Consider the following 27,977-nt stretch of genomic DNA (forward strand, 5'->3'; position numbering starts at 1 on the left):
CTGGAAACATGCCAAAGAGCAGTGCTGGAGCTGCCGTTCATAACACGCAATTATTCTAAAAGGATAATTCAACAGAATTTGGCAGAAATCTTGAGATAGCATTACTGTAAAATATTTGAACTCCCAGAGCGGTTTTAGACTGCCCTGCCTCCAGGAGGCTGAATGCAATGGAGAGATGCAGACTTCTAACCCAGAGACGTTTCAGTGAAATAGACAGAGATCAGAATGTTTTTTACCTCCCCGAATTCTTCATAGATCTGTTCCATGTAGGTTGTCCCTTTCCTTTCCTGGGGGATATCCCCATGGATTTCAGACTGGTCACTCTCGCTTTCATTCGTCTTCCGGCTGTTCTCGTGAGTTTCATTCTCAGACTCCTCTATGTTGTCTCTCTCAGACTTGTCCGAAAAAGCATCATTTTCCATGTGGTGATTTTCCAGGGCTGATTCATTAAGACTGAAACACATGGTTTGTTACATTGCCTCAATTCAATTTATGAAGCCAGTTTATCAAAAGCATTTGAGCTAATATGAGAAAGTCCTCTGGACTCAAAATAAGGTTTGTAACAAGAAAGAGTGAAGGAAAACCGCTTGCTGAGTGGCTGGGTCTGCACCATGGAAGCGGTAAAACATTTAGGTCACAATTCTCCTCTCAACTCCACACTATGGAGCTCCATTGTATATCTGTATTCACCCCCACATGAAACACATAGTAGCATCACACAAAACTTGTCATACAGAATGAATGCAGAATATACAATGGTAACTGGCTCTGCAGACAGAGAACTGCAGAGTGTGGCTCAGAGAAAAGAGATTTTTGCCAGCATAAAAACCTGCCAGTAGCACATAACATGTGGCAAAGAAAAAGGGTGGCAGCACCACCATTTTGTTTCATTAGAGGAAGATGCTAAACTAAAACAATAAAAGAACAAGGGAACATTCAATGGCAAGTTTAATACTGATAAAAGGAAATCCTTTCCCTCGCCACAATGCAGTTAACCTGTGGAACTCATTGCCAAAAGATATTGTTGAATCCAAAAACTCAGCGGCACAAGGATTGGACATTTATGTGGATAACAAGAATACCAGAGTTATAACAGTATACAAAAAACAAGAGTTGGAAAGAATATAAGCCTTCATATTTCAGGGCATAATCCAACCTCCAAATAAGGAGGACTAGGAGGAAGTTCTCTAGGGCAGGTTATCCTATGAACTGCCAACTGCAGGGTTTCTTTCACCTTCCTCTGAAGAAGCTAGTCCTGATCAATGTCAGATGAGATATTAGATTAGATGTACCACTGGTCTGACCCAAAGTGGCTGTTCCTATGTTTCAAAGTAAAACTTATTGCCTAGTTCTCAGTTATTTTCCATATTAATACTTAGTCTCTCATAGTGTGTCTTATCTATTACTTTAAGTTTACTTAATTTAAAATATAGTAAGGAAGGAGCCTACTACTCAGTCAATTAAGGCAATCCTACCACATCTCACAGAGTTTTCTTTTCTGTTCATGAACCCAACTTTTTCTCCCCCTTCAGTGGGTCACAACATGGCAAGTCACCTGTAGCAACAGATTTATCTCTGTTGCTTCCAGCTAATAGTAATACTCTAGGTCTCCATGCTATTTAGAATGCCAATACAAGATTCCTCCATTAAACCATTTTATTGTGATATGGCCCATATCTCTGTGACCAAAGCACCCCTGCATGCACACCCTACACACTCTTGTAGTAATATTTGTACAAAATGTGCCTTATGAGGTATCCTTTGAAATCCAATAAATCACTGGTCAATAACAACAGTGATATTTATGTAGCAACATTGTGTGTAAAGTTATAAAATCCCCCCATATAATGTTAAAGGGATTTGTTCAAACTCATGTAGCCCCAGAAGGCACAACTGGTCAAGCGGATCTTAAACCAAGGGATGTTTGTGGTTACCTCAATTTGTATATAAACTGTAAAAAGAGTCCTCAGACAGCAAGAGTGGAAGAAAAAAAAGAGACAAAGAAAACCTACATCTCAGCATACACAGGTGAAAGAAAACCCCATGAAGCATCTTTCCTCATCAGACTCGACATCTTCTTGCTCTCAATTGAAAAGGACTTTATGAGGGGGACTGAACTAGAAAAGTGAGGGTCAAACACCCCATGTTAACTCTCTCCTTGTCCGCATCACTCTTTGCACTTAAGAGGACTAAAGAAACAGCCACTGGACTTTGGCAGTGGGGTCCTGACCTGAAAAGTTTGGTCGTTAATGCCATTGGAAGGATGTGTAAGGACTGTACTTTGAATCAAATACAGTTTGTTAAGTTAGACCGTAGGAAGCATTTTATCTTTATTTTTCTTGCAATCATTTCTAACTTTTATGCATCGTTGCTTGTACTCACTTAAAACTTCTGTCTTTGTAGTTAAATAAACTTGTTTTATTCTTTAATTGAAACTAACCCAGTGTGTTTAAGTTAAATTGTCTTGGTAACCCCGTTTAAGGTAGCAAGCTGTTGTGTATTGTTCTCTTAAAGGGACAACAGACTTAATATCTCTGGATTGTCCAGGAGAGGGCTAGCCAGTACAGAACACATTTTGGGGGAGAAATCTGGGAGCGGGGAGTGTCAGGGGTCATCCTTCAGGAGTAACCATGGTTAATAAAAGCCAGAGTGTAATCCAAGTGTGGCTAGCAGGCTGCAACTACACAGACACTCAGGGTGTGACTTGCACGCGGGAACGCTGTTTGTGAGCAGGCCCAGGAGGGAGCTACTGCAGCAAGACATTGTAAAGCACCAACGTTGCAGGGCAGGGGTGACAGAAGCACACACTGGTCTAGATTGCACTCCAGAATGTCATGGGCTCTTACTAAACCTCCATGCAGGGTCTTGTTTTATATCCTTGGGAATTATCCCAGAAAGTGCAATGCCAATGATTGTCTTAATTTTAATCAGTAGGTGATACTGATAGCAGAAATGATCTCTTGAACTATACTATTTTACTAGCATAAACAACGTTTATTAGATTTCATCTTGTGAATCCTAACAGGCACACAAACTCTAGGCATAATTTAAATACACAAGACTCTCACTTATAGTAACAGAAAAGATTTTCTGCACTACCAATGTATTTCAGAGAATCAAAGAAAATGGAGATGGAAGAGACTCATTAGGTCCCTATGTCTGTCTCCCTGCCAAAGCAGGATTTTGCTTTTCAGTATATTAGAATGATTTGTACAGTTTTAAATGACTCTAGAATGGGGTTTCCCATCCACTCTTTTTGGACACATTGCTATTTTGAGTCTATATTACTCTAAAAGCTCACTTGTTCACTCCCTTGCCTCCCCCCCCCCCCTTTTTTTTTTTTAATAAACCATTAGGTTTTACCAATTAAAAATTTGTCTAAGTGCTTTAAATCCAGCATTGGTGTCAGATTTTCAATTCCCATTTAGACACCCAAATAAGAGTCGGATTTTCAAAATGTGCTCAGCGCCCTGCAGTCCTCCTGGTGACACTTCTGGACAGATTTCTAGAACAGCCCAATACTCAGTACATTGCACTCTTTTGAAAATCTGGCCAGTAGCATCTTATACATGTAGGAGCTCTTTTTCCAATTTCTATATTTAAATGATAGTTTTTTGCAATCATCAATAAAATTATATGTTTAGGGCCAAAGGGTTAATGGTTATTATATTCCAAAACTGATGCCCTGATATTATAAAACCATGCAGCTCCCATTAACTTCAATGCCAGGATCTGACCTCTGTGTTTTGTTTCAGACAATGACTACCATGCAGGACGACTGATCAAGTTAATCTGAAGTCCAGAGTGCAGCACATATGTGAATTTAAGACAATAAAAGAAAAAATAAAAAGGGGGTGGGGAGGGTGGAGTGGAAGATGTGGGAGAGAAAGCAGGCAAGAGAGATTATCCCATGATCTCACAATGCAGATACTTGCTGGTTGGCAGATCATTTGTTTGTTGCTGACAATTTAGACTGGATTTATTTTCTTTGGGGTCAACAATCAAACATAATTTGTCAGTGTTTTGCATACTGTTGTTATGCTCCCTTCCCTTGTGAAAATCTTCTACATGGGGTGTGTCTGCTTGAGAGAAAAAGTTCATGATATGGGCCAGTGTTAATGCTTGAGAAATAACACATGCTTCATTTAACAGCATATGTAAAAAGAGCAATTTCTGTTAATTATGATCTTCCTTTCATTTGTGAGAGGATTTAAACTTTCTGCTGGGGCAATCTCTTATTTCTTTTGTACCTTGACTCTTTCCTAACCAAAGCAGTACAAAAAAAAAAAAATATTTCTGCAAAGATATTTTTCTGTTATTTCAAAGTTATTCCAGAACAGTATAAGAGGAGGGAGTTAATTGACCTGAAATTCCCCAAATATTAACACTGTCAAGTAATTACCAAACCAGCCTTCTACATGACAGACCTCAATATGCTCAGAACTAAAGAGCTACTCTGGGGAGCACAAAGGAAGATAGATGCTGTGCAGAGTAAATAGCAAAGCTGACAGATGGGGAGAATGAAATAGAGCCACGCCATTTCAAACAGGATCATTAAAAAAAAATAAATCAGTAACTACATATATTAAAAACAAAAAGCCAAATTGTGGGCCTGATTCCTTGGAAATCAATGGAAAGACTCCCATTGGCTTTAATAGGATTTTGGATCAAATCCCAAAAGCTAAGCAGGAATAACAGTGTTTAAAGTCAGCAGGAGGCTTTCACTTACTCAAACAAGAGTAAGCCCTTTGTTTCAGGGCTATGTTACTGCCCTCCATCCACATGTACAGTATGAAGGAACGGTATGTGCATCAGAGCAGTATAGTATTATTCATGATTTCTAATATGACAGCACCTGGGAACCCCAGACAAGGATCAAAGCACCATTGTGCTACACATTGTACATATATAGAACAACAACAACAAAAAATTTTAAAAAAAAACCAGTCCCTGTCCCAGAGAATTTACAATCAAGGTGTCAACAGGACAGACCATGCACAGAAATGGGGGAGGGAAGGGATTGGGAGGATGAAGCAACAATAAAACAGACAGGCTTAAGCAGAAAAACAAAAAAAAGTCTCTATTCTCCTTAAAGCCTCCTGCTTAAACACCAAGAAGATTTGTGCAGGGTTTTAGTCACCAAAATGTTCCCATTCATTTCTAGGGGTGTTGAGAGGCTGTGACCCTGCAAGGCATTTGGAAAGCTTACCCTCTTTCAGATTATTAAATATATTGATTTTGCTATTGTCGTCTCATCTTTCTTGCTTTCCCACCAAGACAGGAACAAAAACAGCCAATGGAAAAATACGGCATAGGCTCAAGGGAAGATTTGAGGATAGATGTCCCCCCACCCCCAATATATCGCATCTGTCTCCATTTTATTTTTTGGCAGAGTAGTTTGACTAATTTGAAGATATAGTTAAATGTAATTAACTGGCCCCTAATAACAGCATGCCAACTTAATTGGCAGGATTCCCTGAAGGGAAGGTATTTAATTAAAATGAATGAGTCCCTATGAGTGGCAAACCAAGAAACTCCACAGCATTTGGATAGTTTGTTTTTTCATGTATCCTCCCCCCATTTTAGGCATCTTCTGCTGCTTTGGGGAATTCGCACCCCAGTTATGTAGCTGCCAAGTTTTCTCAATTTTTTTGGAGACTTGGAGAGACTTAATCCTGTGGTGGAGCCACACAATACACCAGAATGGAGAACAAGCTACAACACTGTGGGCCAGACTCTGAAGAGTGCTCAGCACCCACAACTATGGCCAGGCTCTCCTAGAGGCTGAGCTCTTTTGAAATTCTGGCCCTAGGGGGAACTGCTGAGTTTCATAATTCAGGAGGCCCAAGAAGGGCCCGTAATAGTCAACAAATGAGCAGAGAAGCTGTTGGACATGCTCGATCTGTTTCAGTTAGGAGCTTAAAGCATTTCCTTCCTTCCCCTATATTTTCTATTCACTGCAGCTATGGGTCTGAATGCATGTTCCCAAGGCCCCATTCTCCTTTCTGATACACACACACACCCACACACACAGTAGTGGACTTATTGTGGCATGACATAATGATGCACCTCAACAGATGGGGTGGCATATGGCCTGTGAACTATCCAAGGTGGGGCCAGTCTCTTTTACTCATCTGTACAGCACCTAGCACAATGGGACCCAAATTCTGACTGAAGTTCCTAAGCTCTATTGTTATACAAACAAACAGCACAAACACATCCTCAGACAAGACTGCAGTAAATGCCAATAGCATTTCCACTAAAAGCACATAGTCTCTGATTTTACAAGTGTTTGTCCCCATCTTGCAAAGAATTTAAATATGCACATATTTGAAGAAAGGCACAAACTCTAGCTACCACAACATAGACCTCAGCGTTTCTTTGTACTTAGAACTTTACAGTCAATCAATCCCCATTTAGAGGCTAACTATACAGCACTCATTGGTTCACTACCCACTAAAAGGCTCTTAGTGCAGGCACTATTATTTCTAAGAAGAGAGTAGATCTGAGACATCAATATCAAAGGACAGACCCATAAGACAACGCATATAAACACAATTAAATCCGGCCCAATCAGCACACAGCTGCAGCCAGGTTTAGAACCACTGGTCTAAGGAGCAGCGGGGTACCGAGGGGGAAGGCAGGGGGGCCGGGCGCCAGCCTGCGGGGGGGACGGACGGACCGGGCCAGCTCTTCACCATGCACAGGAGGCCGCGGGGGCAGGAGGCTCTGAGAGCCCTCCGTGACGGGCTGGCCCGGAGCGCACTTACCCGCCGCTCCAGCCCCACAGCCCGGTGCTGGCTCGGATGGGGGCAGCCTCACCCCCCGGCCTGGGGGGCTGGGCAGGCCCTTCATGACGCACAGGGGGCAGGGTACAGGAGCAGAAGAGGGAGCAGCTGCCTCTCAGCCTCCTGCGCCCCCCACCCATCACAAAGGGCTGACCCGGCGCCCCCTCCCTCGCTGCCCCCATCCGAGCCGGTGCCGCGCTGGAGCTGCGGGTAAGTGGGGGGGCCGGGCCGGCTCTTTGCAACGGGGGCACGGGGCGCAGGAGGCTCTGAGGGGCGCCCCTCAGCACCTTCCCCTCCACGCGCGTCAGGCAGGGCCGGGCCCCCCTCCCCGGGGTGGTGAGTCCTGCCCCATCCACGCCAGCGCTGGGCTGCGGGGCTGCTGCTGCAGGGGGAGAGGTGGCACCGCGTGCCGGGTAAGGGGGTGGGAGGGTGTGGCGCGCGGCAGAGCCAAGTCTGCCTTTTATGGGCTCCCCACCCCCCACGGTTACAGACCTCCCGTCCCCGGGGCAGTTGGAGGGCACCGCCGTGAGGTCTGGGGGTGACACAATTGTAGGCTTGGCCCCAGGGCGCCAGACACGCTGGGTACGCCACTGCTAAAGAGACAAGACAAAAGGTGAGGACAAAACAGAGGCACAGGAAGACAAAGTGACTTGCCCAAGGTCACACAGCAACTCAGAGGCAGAACCAGGCTGGTTTTATGTCCAGTGTCCTATCTGCTAGATCAGAGAGATTGTTAAGGCAACCTATGCACCTGAAAGAAGCAGAGAAAATCCCTATGTTTACTCCAACAATCTTTAAAGTGAAGAGCTATGAGATGCTGTAACATTAGGACCATGGATAGGAAGATTGTTGCAGTGACTTTTTTAATGTAAATTTTATCATATGATGCATCAGGGGAAGAGGCAGGAAACAATGAACCCATAAAGTCAGTGGCAACAGCAGTTACAAGACCATAACCATGCAGCATGTATTCTCTGCTGACTATAACATAGTACTACTATTAGCATGGAGAGTACATTTCTACTAGAAAGATCAGACCCATGGCTGCATCTACCAATTGGTGGCCAGAAGCTAGAGTTGGTGTGTCCAGTTAGCACACTCCCATTTGTTGGCTGGACTTACTGGTAAGCTGATACTCTTTACATAGGTACATACCTCGCCCATCAGCTTCAATAGAAGTTTGTGCCAACTAAGGCAACATGGGTCCTTTCCAATGCATATTCACACAGCTGGAACTCTAACCAAGCCTTTCATCGTCTGTAGGCAGAAGCTTTAGGACAGCATCCAAAAGAGAGCTATTCCCCATCCCCCCAAAAAGACACCCATCACTAATATCTGGGCGCATAAGAACCTAGATAGAGACAGACTTCGAGATAGGTTACACTAAGCTCACTCACCAAGCCAATGGTGGCTATTGTATATTCTGAAAGAATAAGAGTTAAAATAAGTCTTGTGTATGAACCATTTAACACCTTTCAATGTACAGTAGCTGAAAGCACAGTCTTACTGGAAGAGCTCCTGGTCAGAGATGGTGGCTGTGTGCAACAGGTTATACAGTCCAGCATGTGAAGAATCAGAAGAGCAGTTCAGGTCTCCATCCTTCCCCTGTTTGGAGGTGCTGAGTCGGAAGAGACTGGAGCAACGCAGGGCAAGTTCCAGAGCATCCAACCAACATCGGCCTGTAGAACAAGAGGACTTGTCTAAGCATGGGAGGTCAAAGAGAACAGCAAAAAAGTTCATCTAAGGATTCTCAAAAGCTTCTCCTTTGGAAGTCAAGTTTTAATTCATTTTCACTAATGGAGACATCAGGTAGAATACTTTAAAGATTTAAATAACCCAGAGTGTCCACAGTTTGCCTAATAAAAGCAGAGTAAGTATTAAGATTGATAACATTTGACATTCAGTATCCTTGTACCTAGTGCTGGGAGCAGTCCATCTTTGTAGGTATTGAGGTGCCACTGCACAGAAGTCCCAGAGTCCTGTTCAGTTCTCCATGTGATTACTGAAAAGTTATTAGCCCCCCAAAATCACGATCAGGTTACTAACATCACATTAGTAGTCACATGATGAGAGCCAAGATTCTCAACATTTGTAAGTAGGGTGGACAACTTTCTAATTTGTGAAAACCGACACTGAGCACCGGGACCTATCCCACTCCCTGCTCCACCCTCTTCCCACTAAGGTCCCGCCCCCAACTCTGCCTCTTTCCCCCACCCCAGACACTTGCTGCTCTCTCCATCTTCATCTCCCCGCCAGCTAAGTCATGCTCTTCGAGTGAGTGATGGCTGGGGTAGGAAAGGGGACCGAGAGCCGTGCTCTGGGGATGGGATGTGTGGGACCGGGGCAGGACCCCAGAGGCGGGATACAAAGGTGGCTGAGAAGGGGACCTGGGCGGCAAAACCTGGCCACCAACTCCGCTCCTCAAAACACCACACACTTCAGGAACCCTCTTTCTGGGCACCGGCATCTGTCTCTGCTGAAGCTGGGCAGTTTAGTGCTCCTCTAGCAGCTGCTCTTCCCAGTTCCTGCCCTCCTGGCAGCAGAAAGGTATTGTGGAGTGTTACTCAGGCAACCAGACTTTTGGTGTCCAGTCAGTAGTACTGACTAGACACTGTCAGGTCCCCCTTTCGACTGGAACTTCTGGTAAAAAACCAGACACCTGGCAAGCTTATTGCAAAGTGATGAAGACAAACATGAAAGCACATATGTTCTGTTTATGGAGCTATTTGTTTATTTTCTTTTTGCGTTGTTTGCCTTCTTTCTCTCTACCATTCTTCCCCTCCCTCCCAGTTTCCCTTTCCTCACTCCTTTAGCTGAATTTGGTAAAAATCAATAGTACTAATGAAGCAAGTGCTCCTATCTTAACCTATATCCGCCATACTTTACATTATGGGCCTAATTTACAAACATAGGCCCATGCCTGCAACTTCTTAAGTGTGGTTATAGACTGCTGCACCTGCACATAGCTTCATTGACTCCAATAGGCTCACACAGGCCCAGCAGTCAGCTGGTACACAAGAAGTTGCAGGATGAGAAGCCTGGGGACCTTAACTGAGCAACCATATCCCTCATTTAAACATGTAGGTCCACACACAGTCCTGGAAAGTGAGCATTTAGATGCTCACAAAAGTCAATCCGAGTATCAAAATTCCGTATATGGATGGAGACTTTTAAAGACACTTGTATATTGAGGAAATTGGAGTCTTCAAGTTTTTTTGTTTTGTTTACTGTTAAGCCATTACCCTAGTCTGCTTAGCACAGAGCGTGTTTGTAATCTTGAAAATTAAAGTACATATAACAGGAAGAATCAGACTCACTGATGGGCTGTGACCCAAGGAGTCCCTCAGTGACATCAGGCAGAGGACACACCATACCATAACTCATGTCAGGCCTGACACACTCATTGCTCCAAATCACTGTTATAATCTATATCTAAAAGGTGTCACACAAGGTATCATATGCAAACTGATAACATGTTGGTCATTAATATTATTGGGTGATGTATGTGTGGTATACAAAGAATAATAGATGTGTGCTAATATGTTCTTAAAATGTGTTTGGTAAGTAGTGCATAAGCCCAGACTATTCTAGATAAAGAAAAGCTGTTCTGCCTGCTTCACTGTGTCTCCAATGTAAATTGAGCAAGGTGAGGCCAGAAACAACAGAAGGACATGTATATACAAGGTAAACAAAGCACTCAGACAAGCAAGTGGGGAAGATGATCACTTAATCATACCCTCAGGAAGCTTTCCTGGGTCCTAAAACAGAGACAATAGGCTTTGGGGAACATAAGCAGAAAAAGAGAGCCATTTTGGCATCCATCACTTGAGGGAAACAAGAGGCCAGAGCTCTTGAAATCTGAAAAAGATGGATCCTTCAGCCAATGGGTTGAAAGCTCTGCAAACTGATTTTTGATGAGAAACCTCCTTAAACAAAGATTGTAATCTGCATAAGTTTTAGTCACTAGAAAGCATGTTTTGTTTGTAATCTGTCATCTCTATCACTTGTGAAATCACTTAAACCTATGTTCTTTGTTAATACACTTTTTCTTGTTTTATTACAAAACCATCTCAGTGCTGTTCTATTGAAGTGAAGTGGGGGTATTCAGCTAAGTTAACAAGCTGTTGTGTGGTCTGTCTCTTTAGAGGAAGCACACTTAACTTCTGCGAATGTCTAGTAAGTGGGACTGGACACTGCAGAAAGACACCTCTAGGAAATTCAGGAATTGGGGGGTAACCAGTTGTTACCAGCAGGGTCAGCTTTAGATTGACGGAGTCCTGAAGACTTTGCTGGCAAAGTGAACAAGCTGGGGCATCAGGGAGCTGACACACAGTGTATCGGCAGCAAAGCTCACTCTACCTGAGGCAGAGCAGTAACACGATGGTTCGTTTCGGGTGACCTCAGCAAGACATCATGGAGACCAGGACACCTGGCAAATTTGCAACACATTCCAGGACTGAGGTATCAAGAGGTACTCAGTAATTTCTAATATGAACAACAGAGATCTTCGTTATGCTTCTCAAATTACATTACAGAATAATTAAAAATGTATTTGAGAGGCAATAACAAAAACAAGGACATGGCAATAGCAGGAGAAAATACCGTAACACGTGAATTTCACATTTAATTTATTATGGACCAAATCCCACTCTCAGGCCACACTGTTATTCAGGAAAGCAGATGCTTAATTTCAAGCCCATACTTAAATCTCATGGACTTCAACAGTTTTCGTAAGCAAAATCTCCACTGGGCAAAACTCCCATTGACTTTAACAAAAATCAGGCTCTACGACAGCAGCAAATAAAGCTAAAAATGTCTGGGTCATTTGTACAGAAAGAAATATTTATAATTCTACTAAGTTTCTATATTCCAATGAATCATTTCTATAACAGAAGAGAAATAATGGAATAAAGATCCTGAAGAATTCCCGTTTAACACAAAACCTTAAAACATCAGAGCCCAGTAGTAGAATCTTATTTAATCTTTTAATTTCCTTCAGCACTGCCTTGCTGTTTAAACGCTATGCATGGTGTTATTAATAAATGCTTAGGCAGGGTCAGGCTGATATAATTGATTTCATATTATTTTGTATTTTACAGGTATTATATATCAAAGGCTTTACATGCAGAGTTTTATTCTCTTCACGCCACACAGAAGATTTACAAGGATAACTCATCAGTGTTAATGGGTGTTCTAAGCCCAATTCTCCCCTCCCCCCACACCTGACTCATCAGGATGAAAATCTATTTCAGGTTACTCCATGTGAGGAAAATGCACTGCAATTTAATCTTTTATTCTCCAGCTTTATGGGATGGAAACTGCAGTAATTTGCCATTGGGAAATGCTGCACATGCCTTATTTGTTGTGTACTTCAGGCCAAGATTTTCAAAAATAGAGTTCTAAAATTAGGAACCTACGTTCACATTTAAACCATGAATGTGATCTGGTTTGCAGACCAACAGCTCCCACTGATGTTAATGCTGCTTATTTAGGCCCCAATTCAGAAAAAACATTAATGTGTGTACTTAAGACCCATTGACGTCAAGCACCTGCATAAGACCCAGTAAGAGCTTTACTGGAGCCTCAGGCCTGGTTTACATTTAAAATTTAGGTCGGCATAGCTGCGGCTGTCAGGGGTGTGAACAATCCACAACTTTGAGTGCCACAGCCACACGGCTGTAGTACCTATAGTGTAGACATGGCTTTAGGCTCCCAATAAGGATTTAGCAGCCAGATTTACAAAAAGGTATTTAGACACTTCCGTAGATCCCACTAGGTGCCTCTCTGTACCTTTAGAAATCCAGCCCTAGAAGCATTAATTTAGCCAACCATTTTTAAAAATCTTTGTCTTAATACTCAAATGCAGAAACATCAAACAATATTATTCTTAAACCTAACTCTAAAGAGTATCTACCATAAAAGACCAAGTTAGCATTCAAAATTACTACTCACCCACAAAGCATATCAATAATATCCAAAGTATGGCCACTTACTCACTTTTGGTTTCAAGTGCATTCAAGAGAGACAACTCAGTATGAAAGCTATAATACAACCCCTTGTCCATCAGGTGGTGCTGTGAATCTAGACTCAAATACCTGTGACAAAGTTAGAAGTGAGATTCAGCATCTCCTCTGCAAAGGAGGAGGGAGGGGGAGGTGAGAGAGAGAGAAAAAAAGAGCCCATTCTCTGTAAGCTAACCACAGGTATGTGCTAATTTAGCACATCACAATGAAAACATACCATCTATAATTTTTAGGACTTGTAGGCTACCTAATCATGTTTTATTGCTGAAGAGCTGAACAGAACATGTCATATTGGAGTGATATTACTACTTTTGAGTGTGCACATACACACACACCTGCATGTGCATAGGTGCAATGCAAATAAAAGATTTCTTTGTATTTTCCTGTTTGCAACTACTATTGCTTTGGTGCTTGCATGATGGGTGCAAGCTATCTCACACTGAAATGTGAAAAAGATCCAGTATGTCATCATGTAATTAAAGACAGGATTATAGTGCATATGCACACGTGGCCCAAATTAAGACTACACAGGCAACTTTAATTCTGGCATTTCCTAACTTTCCAGTGTTTGACTTTGCAACCTTAATAATGTTCTTTTAGTTTTGTGTATAAGATACATGTGCACGCACACGGGGTTAGAGAGTAGGGGTGGAGGCAAAGAATTGATTCCTTAAGAGAGGCTGGGCTACATTAGGTAATGTATTCTTTCATTTTAGCCTGTGCTTAGAACAAAACACTGTCTGCAGCAAATATAAGAGCATATTTTATTTATGGTCTTTAGAAAACTTGTATTGCACGGTTGTATGCTTCCATTTTTAAAAGTGCCAAATCTTGAAGCAGAACTACCCAGCTCTTAAGCAATGTCATGGTATGAGCCTTATTAGGCAACTACAGTGGTTGACAGTATTTTTCATAAGGTTGATTATTTCATAGACTGATTATTAAAATTCAGAACTATACATTACACCATCCACTCATACAACAACTCCTTATGATAGAAATTATGCAAAAAGTACATTGCCTCAAAAAAAAAAAAAAAAAAAAAAAAAAAAACCCCAACCCTGCAATGTCCCCCTCTCTGGAGCAAGGGAATCTTTCCCAAGAACTTTCTCAAGATTCTCTTAAGTGTTCTGCACTTGATCCTGCTTTCATTGAAGTCAATGGGCATTTCGTCAAAGGGAGCAGGGAAAGACCCTAATATAGAGTTACGACTACAGGGTCAATCAGAAAGAATGGATAGAGCTAAAATGCAGTAAAGTCATCAGGAGTCCAGTATTGAACCGTGGCCCACCAGGTCCCTAGGGGGCATCAACTTTTGCATCACAACAATGTGCTGAGCCTCTGACACTGACCAACAGCCTAGTACTCAAGGCCTACAGCAGCCACACTCCAGGCCCCTAACTGGTGGGACAGACAGCACTCTCTTTGGGTACCCTAGACTATATAGAGACCCCAACAGGATGAGGAAGCTGTCTGAGCAACAGGCTGTTGCCTGCAGCTGGTAGACCATGGTGCCTTGTCACCTCACCTGTCCTCGCCTCCCCAACCTACTGTCCTGGCCCCTTGGATTGGATCTTCTGGCAACTGACCCCTGTGAGAGCTCCAACCCTTGCCCAATACTGCCTCCAATGCCAACTGACCTCCCGGCTACCTGACCACATGCACACACTTCACTGCTCTGCACTGCTGCCTCCAAGCCCACATCTGCCACCAGGCATTACAAAAACAGACACTCCCATTCCCTGTACCCTTTTCATTCACACCAGACTCTCCCTCCCCCCTGCAAAAAAGACAGCTATCACAGCTGTATATGTACACTAGAGCTGATCAAAAATAGCAACATAATTGCTGAAGAATCATGAAGAATTTGCCGGTTTTGGATTAAAAAAAAAGTTTCAAAATTTTAACCAGCTTCAATAGCGGGCAATAAATGAAATGAAAATCCATTTTGGAGATGAGAAAAAAAATCCCACATAACTGAAGCATTAAACTCTAAAACATTAAGGCAAATCCAGCTAGACCACTGCAAGTGTATTTTGAATAGACACCAACTCATTGTCAAAATTTAGTGACAGTCACTTGCAACCTAGGAGAGGTCCTGGAGGACTACAGTAGCAAAATGCATAGCACAATAATGAAAGGAGTCACCCTGACTACTGGCACAGGCCTTTACTTACACTCACTCTTGTGCATAATTCTGCAACGGTTGCAGTAAAACAGTGACAATGGATTAAGCAATTGCAATAAAAATAGAAAGCTTGAAAAAAAAACAAAAAAAAACTGGTGAAACTTATATTGAGGAACAGCTAAGGCCCTTTATTTTCAGTTTATACTGATTTTTATTAAAAAAATTCTGGGTTTTAGAAGAAGCTATAATTCAGTTTTTACTGGATTTTCACACAAATTTTGGACCACTCATGAAAATGCGGATTATGTGAAGCAAATCCAATCCATTACATTAGGAAAATGTGTTTAACTTCTTATTAACCTAAAGTAACACAATGTAATGGAATACATGCATATGCATATATATGTACATACTGTTAATTCACTGTGCAATTCATAAAATAAACCACAGCATTGAACTGCTTTTATTTTTAGTACTCTTATTTTTCCTTTATTTGTTACTTTTTTCCTGTCCTCCAAACTAATCCTGATATTTACCCAGAAAAAGGTGAAGTTAATTTTTTGCACTGAATCTCGCCCATTTTTAAACATTTGTAATAGACACTGATAAATACCTGGGAAATTTAAAACAAAATAAAAACTGAAAACAAAAGGGTGCTGGGTACAGCTACGTTTTTATTAAGGTTCCAAACTACACTCCCTTGTAAAAGGGCCTAAGGAAGTTAACATGGGCTTTCATTTGTTGCCTTGCCCTGCCAACACCACAGTTTAAACTGGATGTGAAATATTCTATCTATTTCCCCATGCTTTTTGGCTCAATAGGCATGATGTGTGGACTAACACTTAATAGCCATTTGAGACAAGTAACGACATACAGTCACGTATGTTCAAATCATTAGTGCCCTGTGTGACATAGCCCACAGGTGCACTGCTCATACCAGTGGATAGCTGATGCTACAACTCAAAGCTGGGGGCTGTAAATGTGGGTGGGAGCGAGCATACAGCTCAAATCATCACTGTCTTTTTCAAAGGGGAAAAAATGACTTGAAAAAAAAAAAAACAACAACAACAAAAAAAACCATCCTGAACAGCTATAGCCAGCCCTCTAGCACTGTTCAACTCTTGGTCACAAGACACAGTAGGAATGTCCTCATCATTCAACAGATCTATAACCAAGCTAATCAGATATTTTATAGGAAGGTCATGCAATTAGAATATTAGCATCTTTTCACCTTTAAAGTCTTTCACAGATATAAACTATTATCAGTCACACAATCAAGAGGACCCAAGGCCTTCTGCATGTTTTGCTATATATGACAACAAACAGGACAACAGAGGTTCTCTCAGTGCTCATCATTAACTCCAATGTAAAAATCTGCTCTAGCCTTTAGCTTATTGTTGTGCACTGAAATTTCAGTCTGGGAGCATTTTTTGCCCCCATCCACAAAATTGTGGACACAGGATTGCTGGGCTACATCTCTTTTCCTGATTTTATTTAGGAGTCCTATTACCTAATAGCAATACAATACTCCAGACAGTGCACCATGAGGGGGACAACACAGTTTTTGGGTGGTTAAAGTCTTCACGTTTCTGGCCTTATTCCTCACACCTATTTAATAGCTGCTTCTGACAATCAGCCAGCAATGTATGGTCAGCTGACAACTGTATATCGTTTAAAATCATACAAATCTTGAATGATGGGAAGACCCTGACTTGATTCTGTTGCTGAATATTTTAAGGCCTGTTTTCTGTTGACTGCCTCCCATTTTGTGTCGCCTTTGGGCATCTGCAAACCTGATTTTTACCTATCAACTAGCCCTTTGGCCACCTGGATTCACCATAGAACTTTCCCTAAATACTCCCTTTTGAACAAGAGCAGCTCTTTTAAATAAATAAATAAATAAATAAATAAAATCCAATCTTGATTTAAAAATTGCCAGTGATGCAGAAACCACTACAATCCTTGGTAAATTGTTCTAATGGTTAATTACCCTCACTGTTAAAAATTTGCACTTTATTTTCAGTGTGAATTTATCTAGCTTCAAGATGCAAGGACATGATTCCTCAGTTAACTACAGGTGCAGAAGCTGGACTGAAGCTGGCTAAAATTCAGGTATTTTTAAACCACTGCCAAGTCTTAACTTCTAGCTCTGTGCTGTTTTGAATGGTGCTCACATGGCACAGAAAAGGTGACTTAGGTATTTTGTTTCCTCTGACACCTCCATACCTAACTGTGAAATCCATTTTGTCTTGCAACCTCCATCTTGGATTGCAACCTCCATTGTGACCATTTCATAGAGTAACTTCCAGTTTGGATTGGAGCAACCATTTTTTATTAGGAGCTTGGCACTTAGTTGAATGTCTATGGCTGACAGCCAAAGAGCAATCTAGGGCCACCCCCTTGGACTATCTCAACTACAAGCCCATCACCCTGGGACAGTGAACTCTCTTCAGATATAAGCCTGTCTGGAGGAAAGGGCTGGAATTCTGCAGCTGGAGCAGCCGGGCAAAACAGGGCCAGACTGTATTTCAGAAGGATTTGTTTGAGCAAGGAGGCCATCTACTGTCACACAGGAGAACACAGGGAGGAGGGACTCTGCCTTGCCTGAAAGGCTGACCAGACCTCAGACTCAAAGGAGTGAGTTCAGACTCAGGGTGAAGGGGCATCTCAGGATTATGTTATTCTGAAAAGACCTGCAACTCTCCGGTGCTTTCCTAAGAGTAAAAGTGCCAGTGGTTAAGAAATTGCTTGGCTGAGCCATTATTCCTTGAAGGGATTAATTGAGACTCTCAAAGTTCCCAAAATGAGGTGTAACTCTGAGGGAGCATATATAAGTAGCTGAGGCACTGGTTTTGTGGATTAAGGCAGACAGTCTGTAGAGCCCGACATCTGAAGGAAGGGTGGCAGACACAGGGTCTGCACCTGGGAGCGTAGCTTAGAGTCCAGAGTTAGAAACAGTAACCTGGCTCTACCCCGACCCAGGAGACTTAGAAGCATGCAGGATCCAGTGGTTCTGTCCACTCACAACAGGCTGGTGTCCATACAGGGGGGAGGTGTGAAATCGGCCCATGTTATGACAACCTCTGTCAATACACTAAAGCCACTCAAGAAGAAATTTTCACTGTGTAGCTTCTTTACATAAACGTTAGACTCCAGAATAAAATTGCTTTACTGGAAATGTCAAGAGAAAGACCCTGTATTTGTAGAGTCTGAGCCTTGTGGGCTGTTTTGACCTTCTAAATGCTCTCCAAATACAGCTGTTTGTGACAAAACAAGGCAGTCAAACTGCTCCTGGACTCTATGGAATATGAAATATACTGTAGACTAGTGGCACTTTCATGGGCTATCCATAAGCTAGGGTCTTAAATCCTACCCACAGTCTGTCACAGATGGCAGAGCAGAAAAATGTATTCTGAAATTATAAGATGCTGATTGTGATATAGCTGAATGTAAGATGGGACTGTTCACCAAAACTATCATGAAACTTAGTACTCTAGAAAAGTAGGAATTTGTGATGAATTACAACTAACTTTACTTACTGTCCTCACTAGTCATTAGCATGAGAAGTTGTGTGGAGGAGCATGTAGTCAAGGCCTGCTTGGAGATTGATTTATGGATTATAGGATCCATGGACACACAGTAAATGTATACTAACATTATGCAATTAGAAAAAGGCCATCTGGGTCTATTCATCTACCTGGCTCATTTTGTTCTCCTCAAATGACTGCCTTCTTGACTATAATTCCTGCCCTTATCTGTAATTGTCCAACACATTAAGCAACCTCTTTGTATGCAAGTGTCTCCTAAACTCCCTTATGGCCTGGTCTTTTCTTACCCTCAGTTCATACCCCTTTATATTTTAGTCTGTCATCATTTGACCACTGTCCCATAACTTATAATTCCTTAAGCACAATCCTCGTTGCCTTTTTTTAAACTCAATCCATATTAAAATTAATATTTAAAATTAATATTACAAGACACGAGTCCCTACTCTGTTTGCCCCATTTTGTTCAGGTCTCTTTAAATCCAACCATTTCCTTCCTCTGGGACACTAACTGTACCAGTTTCATGTCAGATGCCAATGTGAATCCAGTGTTGTGTATTACATTTTCCATATTATCAATACCGAGTATGGAGCTTAGCAGCGATGCCTTCGGCTATTTATGTATCTCCTTCTCAATCCATATCCATTTATCACTACTCACTGACCTCAGCTACCAAGCCAATATTTTATTCAACTGAGATTTCCACGATCAGTAACCTACTCTTTAATGTTTCATGCTCACATTTTTTGGTGTGATATTGTATCAAAAGCCTTCATGATGGCCAGTGCCAAATAGATTACGACTGTTGTTTCACTGCTGTCAATTCTCATTGACACCTCCCTGGAGAAGTTGATAAAATTTGTTAGGCATGACCTCCCTTACCCAAATCCATGCTGACTGCCCTTGATTATTCTGTATCTGTATGAGAGCATTCTCATCTTTCATACGTAATTACTGTTCCTAGACACTCTGAATGGAGATATCACATTTCAGGTCTCTGGGTTCTGTTTTTCCCCCTTGATCCCAATTTGAAGTAACAGATCACATTAGTTTTTCTCCAGGTCATATGCATCTGTTGCAAATGAAGAGGCAAATCTCAGGTACTAGCTGTGATTTATCCTGAATGGTGTAGATCTGCTTCCAAAAGGATCATTAACTAACTTCTGACTTAAAGATATGATACATTTCAGTGGCTCTAAAATTGTAGTCAGATGTGACAAAGCTTTTTCTAGCATGAAGTTGTCTTTTAGACGAAGACTAAAACACTAAGATGTAGTGCCCTGTCGGACACCGATTTTCCTTTAAACACAAGCACATCCCACAATGACCACACTGCTCACCTTGCACATCTTCTAATTAAGTTAATGGAAAGGCAAGTAACATTGATCTCTAAGGAAATAATAGCTTTTAAGGTTTGGCTAGACAGACAATTACTGAAGTTATTCAATTGCCTCAAAAGCCTGAGGAATAGTTCTGTTGGTTTCTCTATCTGATGGGCTGTCTGACAGAGATTTGAAATGCTTGTATTTTTTGGCAATCAGATCTGAAAGCCATCTTAAAAAAAGGTATGTGTGTATATTCTAATCAATCTACCCACTTCCACATAGGAGATATTTAGGTGAGGTGGAATTCTGTATTTCTTCCCACAAATAAGGTATATGAGTAGAGGGGTGGGGTAAGTAAGGAACCAACCATATTCAAAGAAAACCTGCACTCTTTTGCCTTTACACAAATTCCACCTAATTTCACTGCTGTGAAAAAGCATGTCTCCCCATCAAAAATGGCTTTTCCTCACCATGAATAACCCTCTTTGCCCAAAGGAAAAGAGGGCAGCAGGCACAGACCCAAAGAAATAATGAAAGAAATAAACTAGGCCTCTGGAATGCCTTCACTTAGGTTTGCTAGTGTATTTAACCATGTTCCAAGTGCCAAACCAGAAATGCATTCAGCAGCCTCAGTGTTTCATTTGACACCTATCGGGCTGGGTGAAATTTAACTGAAACAAATGTTGAGCCAAAAGGACTGTAGATCCACTGAAATCAATGGAAACGCGTCCATTGACTTCAATGGATTTTAGATCAGGCCCAAGGTGCATGGCGGACAAGCTGGGTGTCTCTTGCAGGGCAGGCAGAAAATGTCTACAAGGAGCAGCAGGGGTTAATTTGATATGGCCAAGAGTTACAGTACTTTGGAGGTCAACTGGAATGAAAACATGTTTTTAATCATCTTATCTACTTACGAACCACTGCTTTTCTGTAGTCATTACAGAGTTAGAGAGATTTTCACATAGCAAGCTGGCATGTTTATCATACATTGACCTAAATACACCTCCCTTAGTTTTGTGGATTCTAGAAGAAAGGCAGATTGACAACTATTTGTGCTGATCACATTTCTATCTCAGGGAACAGTAACTTAGGGGGGAAGGATTGGCGGTGGAGAGCCCTCTTGTCACCAACACATTTTCTCCTTTGGGCCCCCTGCCTAAAGGAGAATCCAGGCTGATGTCCCACAAATTCCCCCCATCTTATTCCAAGGATTATCCATAGAAAAAGGATGAGCATGCGACCAAGTTTCCTGCACTCAGGAAATTGACCATTTGGGGCATAACCCCAAGAAACCAACATATGATCCCTTCCGTCTTCTAGGTGTCTGTGGACCCAGCACTTTTCATCCATCTGCAAGTATGTGTCTGGTTCTCAAGCACACAGTCAATCAGCCCAGAAAGATGGCTGTTCAGTGAGCCACCATCACCCAGCAGTGTCTGTGACCCACCGGAGCTCTGCTGGTCCTTGGTATGAAACACACTCAGGTTCACACCTGTGCCTGGATTTCCTAAACCACATTCTATCCATACGCCTCCAGGTTGGCCAGCTGCAGTAGATTCTTCATGTAGAGTGGGATTTTCAAAGGTTGAAAGAAAGTCAATGAGAGTTGAGAATTTAAATCCCTTAAGCACATTTGAAAACCCCAGCCACAGTTCTCAGCAGCATCCATATTGGAGGAAGTTGCATCTTCAGTTAGGTCACAATGTAGAGTATAAACCTGTATAGGTTTGTAATTTTGTTGTAGTACACACATCTCCCCACCTTTTATTTTGGGGACTAAAGATGACACATTCTATGCATCATGATACATAATGCTAGTAACTCAAATAAATCTGTATTTTGTTACTGTGTGTCGATACAGATAGAAATATTTGCTCAAATAGAAATCCAACTAATTATATGACTTGGTACAAAAAGGGTTTGGAAGCCACAGAGGAATAACTGCACACATGAATTAGAATTCAAGCTGGATCCATCACTGAATCAGTCATTTCAAATAGATTTTTCTTCCTTTAAACACTGGAGAGGAAAATTATTTATATTGCAGGAGAACCTGCAACATTCCAGACAGTGTAAAGTGCATAACGCAACAGGGCACCAACCACATAATAAGAGTATCTCTGTCCTAGAGAGCTTACAATCCACATAGACAAGGATAGGAGAAAAAATATAGTCCCCATTTGAACAGAGGCATAGAGAGGAAGTGACTTGCCTGAAGTCACATGGGGAGTCTATGGTAAAACCAAGAATTGAACCCAGGTCCCATCCCCTGCCCCGCTGAGTTCCAACCTAGTGCCTAAGCCACAAAACCTTAGCTGTACAAATCCTCCCCCTATGCATTCACAGCCTTTAAGTTTCCTAAATAGAAAAAAGAGACACCAGAGAAGGCATACCTGAGCTCTAAGTATCGAACTCTTATGTAAGATTCATGCTGAACATTCATATCTGTGGAGAAGAAGTGAAGAGAGAGGAGAGGCAGAGCAGGACTCACCATCTGACTCCGAGGTGGCTCTGAAGATCAAGTAGCTGCTGGGAAGAGGCTGAGTGATGGAACCAACGTTCTCTCCCTTTGGACCCTAGAGTCACACACAAACAAGAAAAAAAGATAAGGCAAGGAGGAGGCTGTGACCGTTCTGTGAATTTTTTTTCCCTGACATGGGCTGAGCATGAGGGGGAAGACGAGGAACAGATGGAATAATTTAAAGAGATCCATTAGTAACCAGGATATTCCAGCCACAGCTCCAAAAGTAGCAATAAGATGTTGACGCAAGTCTAGCTCAGCCCAAGGACTGGCTTATTGTCAGTACTACTAGAAATGTAGGTGCATACCCCCAGAATGGAAGAGATTTTGTTCCTTTAGCTTGTGAACAAACAAACATACAGAGAAATGGAGGAGAAAAATGTGCAATTACAGGGCCTCTTACACAAAAAGACCTTTCAGCACAGCCGTTGCTGCCGAATCCATCTGCAGGATTGCAATACCAGGGGCAAAAAGCCTCAGCTTTCTCAGTCATTGCAAGAACAGCAAGTGGCACGTCAAATGGTAGCATCAACCTTCCCAGCAGGCTTGTGCCATGTAAGCCAGACTGCTCGTCAATTATTTAGTCAGTCCTGCTAATGCCTGTAAATCACTTTCATTCCCCTGGTGGCTTCTGAGTGCAGCCTTCCCTCTCTTTCTGCCGACATTAGAGGTGGATACGCTAGGAAGTCAGCGGATGGGGATTAGAGCGGCCCCAGTGCAGGCTCCTAACCTGGATCCTTCACTGGCTTCATCTGGCCCACATGGAGGGCTACATTCAGGGGCATTTCAATGGCAGCTTTTCTGAAAGGCCACAACTGAAGTCAACAGGGACACTCCTGTGTTGAGAATGCCTTTCCGGGGGAAAAAAAAAAAAAAAAAGATATGGTGCTTTGAAAGCTGAGCTAGGCGAGAAACTGAAGGCTTCACTGTAACTAGGTGTTTTGTGGTGCCGCCTCTTTCCCATTGCTCCACATCTCTCTCTTGCTCTCTCTCTTCTAAAACACACCTATCCTAGGGGGAGTCTAAGCAGAAAATTACTTCAGGGGCACAGGGGAGGTTTTGGGGTTTTTTTTTTACATTGCCATAAATTTGCAGTCTGCAGCCAGGGAGCAGACTCATAGACTTTAAGGTCAGAAGGGACCATTATGATCATCTGGTCTGACTCTTGCACAGCGCAGGCCACAGGACCTCACCCACCCACTCCTGTAACGGACCCCTAGCCTATGACTGAGTTATTGAAGTCCTCAAATCATAGTTTAAAGACTTCAAGGTAGAGAGAGAATCCACCAGCAAGTGACATGAGGTACCACGCAACAGAGGAAGACAAAAAATGCCAATCTGCCCTGAAGGAAAATTCCTTCCTGATCCCAAATATGGCAAATCAGCTAAACTCTGAGCATATGGGCAAGACTCACCAGCCAGACACCTGAGAAAGAATTCTCTGTATTAACTCAGAACCCACCCCATGTTAACATCCCATCACAGACCATTAAAGACACTGACCAGCACTGACCCTCTTGGGGAAGGTGCATGAGGAATTCTCACAGAGGCAGACTCGAGCTTAGGGTTCCCTGGTGCAAAGGGAAGAGTACACTGCTGCTATACCCCTTCAGAGTGTGGCATTTTCCCACCTGTGCCTTCCTATACATTTAAGGGCAACAACTATGCCTGACTGGCACACAGGTGTGTAAGGGGATGGGGTTGGAGGCTACCTCTGTCCTCCACTTACGTGCAGCAGAGCACAACTTGGCTATGGAGAAGTAGGAGTCTCTCTTCCTGGTTTTCTATTTCTAAAGTGACACCCTTAGTCCTCTGTTCCCTCCCTTCCCCACCAATTCACTTCAGGATAATTCACATTGCAAAGAAACTACATAAGCAGAATTCCCTTCCAGTATAAAGATAACAAATAAATTAGCCATCGTGTAGTGGGGAAACATCACTGACTTCTGCACGTATTTACTCCACCCTGCAACTGGCCTAAAGCAGCTCTCTCTAAGGCCACATTCAAATCTGTACCTTTAATTGCTATAAAGCTATGAACGCAGCATTTGAAAGATATTTTAGCACATGGATGTAAGGTAGGTTTTCCCATCTGTTCAGGCATCTCCTACCTGATGTAAGGCTTCATGCCCATATCCCATCCTCCCCCACAAACTGTTTGTTTTCTCTGAGCACCATACTGCACCAATTTTTATCCCAAAAATTTCATTTAGTGCAGTGGGTGGGAGGATCTAACTTTTTTTCAGAGAGTTAAGGGGGACCCCTGAATCCCAAACTCATACTAGAATTCTCCATCATTGCCCGCTACTCTCAGTTGCTCCTGTGCCTGAATGTCCGGCAAATGGATTGTGCCAAGTTACCTAGGTTTTTTAAGCCCTGTTTGTAGGGCTGGGAATGGGAAGAACGGGAAGCCAGAGGACAGGAGACATGTTGATATGGACATGCATTTGACAACATGAATGTACATGATTGGACACATTCTCTCTCTCTGACCCAGTTTCAAATCCCTGGGATTTCCAGGCTCCGCAGAGGCTTCATTTACGGTATCTCTTTGCCAGGGAAAATACAGGCTCTTATTACTCATCAAAGCAGGGAGAGCCAAAGTAAACAGTTCTCCCCCTTCCCCCCCTTACATGAGGTGCTTGAGATTTAGAAACCAAAAATCATCTGTATGGAGATTAAATATGTAGGACTGGCAAAGCTGGGATTTGATCAGTGATCCGCAGCACAGCAGCTCAAGACATTATTATTGACATTAATACAATCAGGCAGCATTCCTTGTGGCATTTTTCCTTTCAGGAGCTTTCAGCTGAATGGAACATTGGAGTATTGTTGAGAACACCATAGCATGGATTTTCAATGCACAGATTGAATTCTGCTTTATAGGGACAAGCCCCATGAACAGATCCAGGCTACTGACATTTAAAATTAACAGTAGATGGCACAACGTTTCAAAAGACCTTTATGCAAGTGGAAAAATATTAAAGTGACCAAATAACTGTCTGCCAGAGACAGATTTAGTTATCACACACAGGTAAAAGGATCATGAACACAGATACCAATTAAAAAAAAAAAAAAAAAAAAAAACCCACCTCACTCCTAACAACTCTACAGAGCAAGTCAAGTTTCTTATCTGTAAAATAGGGATAACAAGCCTTCCTTTCTCCCACACTTTGTCGGTCTTTCCTATTTAGACTGCAAGCACATCAGGGCAATGACTGTCTCTTACCATTAATGTATAATGCCTAACATAATGGACCTCAATCTCAGCTGCAACTTCGAGATGCTACTGTAATATTATGAATACTGGGAAGTCTTTGGGTCACCCTCTGGGTTGCTCCCATCTTCAGTGCACTCAAGGCCATCATCTGAAAAGAACACGTTCGTGGTTCTAAAAAAGGGATTGGATTTACATTGCCATATCAGACAGCCAGGTGAGACCTCCAGACTTTGGAAGAATCATGAAAACTAAAAAAAAAAAAAAGTAGTGAGCTGATGCACACATGGGAACTACAGCCATTTAGTATGTAGCTTTTAATTTTAATTTTGCACTTATCAAAAAAGACAGGCAGTAAAAATACTATAGAGATATCTACATGGATGAAAATGAGCAAAAAATATTTGGGTTGGATATTAGGAAAGAATGTTTAACAGCATGATCTAAATTATATTAGCAGATTGTAAAACAGTTTTCCAACGGAAGTGATAGATGTTCCATCATTTCAGTTTCTTTAAAAAATAAAACTAAGGGTTGGGGTTCTGTTCAAAACAATGGATATATTTGTTATTTCAGTTTCACTGGCACCTACATTGGATTATTTGCTGCCATAGATAGGTGAAAGAGTAACTGAAATAAACAAGTAGAAGAAATATTCCCACACTGTGTTGTCCATCCTGTTAAGATAACTCAAATGAAAAAAAAATCTAAAATGTTTCAGTACAATAGGATGATCCAATACATTATCAGAAGTCTAAGTATCTGAAAGCTATACAGTGCCCTCTGTATACATCCCCCAAATAATCACCACAGTGGCATTAACTGGTACTCACCAGTAGCCTGAACAGGTATGGACCCAAACTACATTCCCACTATAAAAGGGGTTTACAGATATGGCCAGGGTATTGTGGGGAAGCTGTCCCTCTCACTGCCTGTGCTATTGATAGAAAACCTAAGATCTTAGTGCTATTAACTGAGCATCTTTTAAAAGAATGAAAAAAATATGCACGATCTGTTCTCATTATGAAGCAGGAATGATCACATCCCAGACTAAAAGCAGCTAACTTTAGAGATGCCATTTAAAGTCACAACAAGGTGAGCCGTGTAAAATAAAGTGAATTCTCTACCCAGGCAAATGATTCTAATTAACACTGTAAAAGCTTTTTTAATAAAAAAAAAGTTAATGCAAATCAGTTAGTGCTCTTAAAGTATGGGTTACACAAACCTTTAGAAGGTACTAGCCCTAACACTATTACTGAGGTTACTAAATTCAGTTTTCTTTCACCCTAACTACACTGGTAATCAATTGACAGGCACCTAAAGTTGAGATACTGTTTTAGCTCAAATTAAATGACTGCCCATTAAATTGAATTGAGGAACACGATTGTAAAGGCTAGTCTAGACAACTCCACAAACATTTGTTTTAGGCTTATGGCTGAGCCCTGGGGTAAACCACAAGCGTCTGTGTCTTTGAACAAATGTTTGTGGAGCATCCAGACTAACATTTACACTTGTGTTAACTGGCAATCAATTAACTTGAATTAAAACCAAACCACAAATTCTAGTCTAGACAAACCCTCGTTTCAGGATCTGTTGTCTTGTTTTAACAGGCTGTGGGAATTCTTGGCCACATCTCAGCTCCCTATTATAGGTAATAATTTTAACCTGTGCTGGAACAAAGAACCCATCTATAATTCACGAGAAGTGGGCTTTCTTTGCACCATTAGACAAAACCAATTTACACTAGTAAATGCTCCACTGGTTGCCTTAAAAGTAGGCAATGAAGTGACAAAATAAAACAGTATTTCTGGCAGCTTCTGCATTAGTCTGCTGTCAGACTGCAAACAGCTCCTTTGACATCAAGCAGTTCATTAAAGGAGGCCTTTTGATCCTCTTTTGGTGTTCATCTTGTGGCCTAAAATGGCTGTCACACACAACAATCCAACCTGGAGGTTTCTTAATACATAGTTCAAAGGCAGTTTCCCTAATAGCTAGCTCAAAATATTCAGATGAACTACTTTGACTTTTAAAACCCAAATATCTCATGATCTTCATGTTTTCCTGAACAGTGTTCAGGAGAATCCTTCCATTCAATATTTTTATATATACATACATATGTATATTATATAGCTCTTTTCTTCTGAGTTAGTCATACTGAAGTAAAAAGCATTCTGACGCCATAGGATGCTTCCAATTTCAAAATGTTACTACTTTCTAATTGCTAATCCTGATTTTACTTTTCAGATGAAAAGCTCAGAGCCTGTCCAGCAGCAGGGAGGGCCTCTTCCTTAATCACAGCTAATGGCAAATGCTCTTTCGTTCAACCTTAGAGAAAGAAATATACCTGTTTAAACTTTGGGTGAGAGTTATTGATATAAGAAGATTCCAGGAATGTCATTCTGATGCCTAAAATGTCTGCACAATCAATGA

The 27,977-nt window shown here is 41.9% G+C and overlaps 1 protein-coding gene across 1 annotated transcript in view; it reads right to left on the bottom strand.

Moving 5' to 3' along the window:
- Positions 1-27,977, bottom strand: part of OSBPL5 (oxysterol binding protein like 5) — a 204,165-nt gene that overhangs the window by 29,076 nt on the left and 147,112 nt on the right. The window contains exons 7-9 of the mRNA XM_067540632.1: positions 22,301-22,385; positions 8,296-8,467; positions 237-453 (exon numbers count right to left, since the gene is read on the bottom strand). Coding sequence (XP_067396733.1) covers positions 237-453; positions 8,296-8,467; positions 22,301-22,385 — 474 coding nt within the window. The remainder of the gene's footprint in view (positions 1-236; positions 454-8,295; positions 8,468-22,300; positions 22,386-27,977) is intronic.

This window comes from Emydura macquarii, unplaced genomic scaffold, assembly GCF_026122565.2.
Source record: "Emydura macquarii macquarii isolate MOO-44397 ecotype Brisbane River unplaced genomic scaffold, CSIRO-AGI_Emac_v2 contig_587, whole genome shotgun sequence".
Lineage (NCBI taxonomy): Eukaryota > Metazoa > Chordata > Testudines > Chelidae > Emydura > Emydura macquarii.